Raw genomic sequence first — 6,000 nt, forward strand, 5'->3', positions numbered from 1 at the left:
CTCTTTCTGCCAGCCAACATCTGGGCTCACACTTTAGATCTGCAGACAACACCTGAATTTATGTCCCACGTCTGCTGTGCAAGCAATTTGGTCTGACTTGGACCTTGGTACCCATTTCTCGATGTGGGGATCCATGGGTGTGAGTCAGTGACGTGCCTAGGATGTCTTGATCTATCATATCGCCTCTATTTTGCCATTCCCAGGATCCTGTAAATCATGGTTCTATGCCCTGGTTCTCAAGTCCCTCTCCCTTTCCCTGGCAACCAGGGTCAGCCTCCTGGGTTCCATCAGATCCCATATTCCCCTCCCCTCCCTTGGGACAGCACAGCTTTTCTTCTGTAACCAGCAGCGAGGGTATGGAAGCAGGTTTACAGGAAACACATGGCCGTAGACGGATCCCAAAATAGCCCGGGGCACCCCTCACAAAGTCCTTTCCCACGAGCTGGGACAGGCTCCTGGACAGACAGGCAGGCGGTGTGCATGCTCACGGGTTATTTGGAAAGTATCTGGATAAAGCCCGGAAGTCGTTCGGCACTCCTTCCTCCTGTGGTCAGACCCTGGCTCACGGAGTTGCCTCTGGTGCCCTGAGGGGATGTGGGGTTGGAGCCGAGCGTTTTAAACCCACAGACTGTGTTGACCACGCCATGGAGCCCAACAGGAGCGAGAAATCAGCTAGCTCCCTTCCTGCTAGGGTCAGGATGTAGGCTTCAGCACCCTGACCTCCCCTGCTTCAGCCTCCCTTTCAAAAGACCTGGCCTCTTCCCCCTGCAGCCTCTGACTCTCTGCTCGAGTGCCCGACGTGCTGTGTTGGAGTTGGTTGGCCTTCTAGCTCGATGAGCCTTTTGAGAAAATACAGAACATGTTTCATTGTACTGTACCTTGAACAAAACAGCAGGCCCAAAGGCCAGCCCTGTCCAGTGTCAAAGCTACAGAATGCATTCAAGCTGTAGGTACACAACTCCAGATGGATCTTAAAAAGCAGAATCTAGTTGCTAGATGTGAATGATAAAACTCTCGAGTCTCTGGGGATCATTATGCTCCCCTGCCCCACAGTAGGTGTTCATGGGCACTACTTATCCCCCCACACACACACATACACATAGTAGGTGTTCACAGGCAATTATTCACACACCCCAAACACACACTGTAGGTGTCCATGGGCGCTTACGTTCATGGGATTTGTGCCTCAGAGGAGAGACGGTATGGAAGTAGCTTGAGTCTCTTTCTTCCTGCACAAAGTTAATGGGATGCGTGTTCTGCATCCCTGAGGGGGAAACAGAGGTTGGAACAGGAACCAGCTTGGACCCTGGTTTATCTGTGACTCTCCCCCAAGTGCATGGTTTCCAAGCACTGGGCTGGCGGGACTTTGCCCGGTCTCAGATGTTCTTACCCGTCTTGTAGATAAGGGAATTGAAACTCAGAGAGATGCAGAGACTTGGATTCTGAGGACACACAGCTAGGAGGTGCCAGTGCTGGAAACTATACTAGCAGTAAAGAAATGTGGCCCGGTCTCCTTCCCTTGCTGGGGAGCTCCACTGCCCTTCTCTAAGCAGCAGGAGGCATCTTTAGTTGCTAATGAGCCTTTAAGTCTAAGGCTCTGCTAGACTCCAGTGGGTGAGGCTTGCAGGTCATCAGAGGAACTTGCCTTTCCCTGTGGGAATCTGTGGGACAATAATGTCCTCCTGAGGCCTGAGGACTCAGTGCCAGGCTGATGATAGGTCCCAGGGGCCCCACAGAGAAGGGATAAGACTGTCCTGGCCTCCCCACTCTAGGTAGAAGCATGTCGGGTTCCAGGAGCTGTCAGCAGAATGTCTGTTGCTAACTTCAGGAGTTTTTCTCTTCCACTGCCCTCACCCACCAGCCCTAGCTCATGAAAACACCCAGGTTTTTACGGGCCAGCTCTTGGCTGTAATTGGAGCTAATTATATGGTACAAGCTCCAGGAGTTCGCAATGCTGGAGACAAGACTTTCCCACAAGCTTGGAAAGAACCAAGCATTGAGCAGGGATGGGCAGACCCAGGTGGGGAGGGAGGGACGGAGGGAGGGAGACACTGCTCCTGCTACAGCAAGAAGGCTGGAAGATAGATATGGGGAGAACCTCCAAGCCTACCACTAAGGGGGCTGGGATTTTGCAAGACCCTGTGGGGGCCTGGAGAAGCACCGAGAAGCCAGAAAAGGCAGGGTGTTGGGTAACCCCAGACTCACTGGGCCTAATTCCACCCTGTACGGCTGAGTATGTATAGAAACACCACTGTCAGGCTTAGCCAGTGCCCCACCTTGAGGCCCTCTTCCATCAGAGTGGTTCCTTTCAAAGCCTGGTCATGCCTCTGTGTCTGCTCCTTTTTACAAAGACATGAAGAGGCTTGAGTGATGTATTCCTGAGCAGTGAATTCCTTCCCCCAGCCAGCCAACCAACCAACCAACCAACCAACCAACCAACCAACCAACCAACCAACCTCCCTTCCTTGAGGCTTGGGATCGCTGGCTAGTCCTAGTTGGCTCAAACTCATATTCCTCCAACTCAGAGACCCACTTGTCTCTACCTACCTCCGGAGTGCTGGGATTAAAGCCCACCCTTTCTTGACTACAGACAGAAAGCGTGAGGGACTGAGTTCAAACCCCAAACCCCCACACCAAAAAGAAGCTGGCCGCAGTGTCGGTTCTTTGGAACCTGGTGCTAAGGAAAGACAGGTCAACCCTCAGAGCTTGCCACCGAGAAAATAAAGTGGGGGGGGGGGTTCCTAAGTTAAGATTGTGCTTTGGCTTCGCCCTGCGTGTACACACGTGTGTACAGCCATACACATATGAACACAGGCACACACACACACAGAGCACCTATCCCAGGCCCCACCCCCCACCCCACCCCCATGAAGATTTGATTGAGTGTATCACATCCTCGACTCTGGGTGGCAGACCATGCTAGAATATGAACTCTTTAGCCTGCATAAATGGATGTTCCTCACCACAGGTCCGCAAAGGCCCCTCTATGTCCGGCTTTCCTCTCTGCCTCCCAGTCTTGTCTCTGACCCTCCCTCTCTTCCTCTTCATCCACAGAGACATCAAAAGGATCGGAGTGCGTCTTCCTGGCCACCAGAAGCGTATTGCCTACAGCCTGCTGGGACTCAAGGACCAGGTCAACACAGTGGGGATTCCTATCTGAGTCCATTGGGGCCGTGCCCAACAATACTTGAAGAGCCACAGTGGTCTCCCTGCCGACCTGGTGCTGGCCCACTGGAACTTTATTTATTTCTGTTTCCTCGTCTATGCCTCCCTGAGGACTCTGCAGGGGGCTTTTGAATGACACCCTGGCCTGAGCCTGGGAAACTTGGATGCTGGTCAGGGCTCTCTTTCCCCTGCAAAGGACCCAGCTAAGCACTTAGCAGTTTGCCATGGCCTTCCCAGCATCCCCTGAGGCTAAAGTTCCACCAAGACCGTCGATATCGACGAGGGACATTTCCAAACGGACCTCCCCATCTTCATTTGGCCTCCTGAGAAGCCACCTCAGGAGCTGAGGCTAAGCACTAAGCCCAGGACCATATGACTAGGGCACTGTACGCCCCGCCCCTAGTTAGAGGGTAGGTTTTGGACTTGGCTGGGTGTGGTCACAGCAATCTCCCAGTGCCTTTTACAGACCCAGGGCTCTGCCCTCCGCCCTCGAGGGCCAGCTTCTTGCTTTCCTAGGGCCCTCTCAGGATGCTTGGCTGTGCTGAGGTTTTTATTAAATATATATTTTATACTTGTGGAAAGAATGAGTGTGTGGCAGGGACCTTGCCAGGGCTGGAGACAGAGGATCCCCTGCAACAGACATTCCCGGGCTGGGGGCTGGCGGACCTGCAGGAGACTTTCCGCCAGCCACCCAGTCTCCAGCCCCTTTGGACAAATGTCGCTGTCAGTGTTACAGATTTCTTTTATTGGGTTGTTTTTTTGTTGTATTTTTTGAACCTTAACTTATTATTTTTTTTATATTTATTGTTAGAAAATGACTTATTTCTGCTCTGGAATAAAGTTGCAGATGGTTCAAACTGATTTTGGCTTTCATTCCTGGATGCTCAGTGGGGTTCTGCCGACAACCTTAGGGGTAGAGGGGGTCCCCCAGAATCCAAGTGTTTAAATAGAACTGCCTCTACAACAAGGGAGGGTGTTGTTTCACCCTTAGAGAAATGTGGGAGTGTACACACACACACACACACACACACACACACACACACACACACACCCCTGGCCTCCACACCAGCAGGCCTGATCACCTTTGATCTCTAGGTTTTTGCAGGGCTGGGAGGCAGAGAGCAGCTGTCAGCCTCCCTCCCACCCTACGAGTGTGTGACCATTGGAGGGGAGGGGAGGGGGCCTGGCTTCAAAGCCTATCACAAGTTTTGTCATGTTGGAGTTTTAGCATTTATGAATTTTTGTGGGCATCCCATTTTATAGAAGAGGAAAACTGAGGCTGAGTCCAATGACCAAACTTGCCTGAGACCACAGAGCAGGATAGAGACACCAGAACTGAAAGAGTGGTCTGGAATGCCCCCATTTCCTCAGGAAAAGACTGAATCTCAGAGTTGGGCAGTGACTTGCCCAAAGTCACACAGCAAAAGCCTCGAAGGAAGTCAGAAGCCCCATGTCAAATTCCAAGCATTTACCTGGATTTACATGTCAGATTGTTCATAGCGGGGACTTGAGAAGATGCTGTACGCAGGGGGAGTGATTAAGTGAGCAGGGCTTCCAAAGGAAGGCTTCCCTGGAGGAGGGGATGCCCCTCGGGCTGTCTCTTGGTACTCGGCAGAACCAGCGAAGCAGTTGGAGGGAGCAGGGCAGGCAGAGCCGGGCGCGGGGGCGTGAAACCACACAGTTGTGCAAGGGAGCCACAAGCAATTTGATGTTATTAAGGCATGACGTGGGATGTCTGAAAGATCTCCTGGGCCTCGTAAGGCAGGTCCCACAGTGAGGACTTTAGGTCGCTGGCCAGAGGGAGCCACTGAAGGTTTTAAGCAGGGTGTGGCATGATCAGAGTCAGGTAAGCTCGGAGCTCAGACTTCCTGACTCTCAGCCTGGAGTTGTGGGGAGACGAGAGAAGCTAGCAAGGGTGAGGAAGCACCCTGCTTGCTCTGAGGTGTTGTCCTCGCTCCTTGCTCCATCTGGCACCTCTCTGGGTCCCAACCCAGATGACAGAGATGTGCCTCTGTTAGGTGCGGCTGGGCTTGGGTGACACATGGACACCCAGGGCAGCTGGGCCTGCCCGTTAGGGCCAGGCTAGGCCACCTGAGTATCCTAGGCACAGTGGCTGAGTCAGGATCTCTATGCCTGACCACTATCTGACCTAGCCAGGGTGACCAGTGTTGCTTTGGAGGAGAGGCCAGGGTCCCCACTGACAGTCTAGGTTCTTGAGTTTGTTTGGTTTTTGTTTGTTTGTTGTTGTTTTTTTTTGTTGTTTTGTTTTGAGACAGGGTTTCTCTGTGTAGCCCTGGCTGTCCTGGAACTCACTTTGTAGACCAGGCTAGCCTCGAACTCAAAAATCTGCCTGCCTCTGCCTCCTGAGTGCTGGGATTAAAGGCATGCGCCACCACGCCCGGATGGTTCTTGAGTTTGAAGAATTATCGAAGGTCCTGTCCCCAAGGAACATCTGATGTCCCTCGGTGAGCAGGCATGGGAACAGGAGGAGGCTCAGCGTTAAGGTTGTCAGCCTCAAGTGCTTTTTCCCTTTGACCCGATGGACCATAAGACTTTCTCCTAAGGACCTGGAAGATGCTGGCACCAACTGGAAGGGTGGGGCTGGGGGTGGGGCTGGGGTGGATGCAAGGATGCAAGATGGCCCAGTGCTCTAGAGACCAAGTAGATGGTAGGGGGCAGTGGCCTATACATCCCAATGAACGCTTTAGTCAGCAAAAGTAGACATGCCCTTGGACTGTATCACTATTCATCTGTGTATATTGTGTGTGTGTGCACGCACACATGTGTGCACACCACGGTGTGTGTGTGAAAATCCAAGGGAAGCTTTTGGCAGTC

The 6,000-nt window shown here is 52.6% G+C and overlaps 1 protein-coding gene across 2 annotated transcripts in view; it reads left to right on the plus strand.

The window, feature by feature from the left end:
* Epha2 (Eph receptor A2) overlaps positions 1-4,026 on the plus strand; it is a 28,164-nt gene extending 24,138 nt beyond the window's left edge. For both annotated transcript variants that reach the window (NM_010139.3, XM_006538528.4), the window contains one exon: positions 3,055-4,026. In NM_010139.3, the coding sequence (NP_034269.2) occupies positions 3,055-3,160 (106 nt within the window). In that variant the 3' untranslated portion in view covers positions 3,161-4,026. The remainder of the gene's footprint in view (positions 1-3,054) is intronic.
* Positions 4,027-6,000: the final 1,974 nt, after the last annotated feature.

Source organism: Mus musculus, chromosome 4, assembly GCF_000001635.26.
Source record: "Mus musculus strain C57BL/6J chromosome 4, GRCm38.p6 C57BL/6J".
In the NCBI taxonomy this organism is placed as follows: Eukaryota; Metazoa; Chordata; class Mammalia; order Rodentia; family Muridae; genus Mus; species Mus musculus.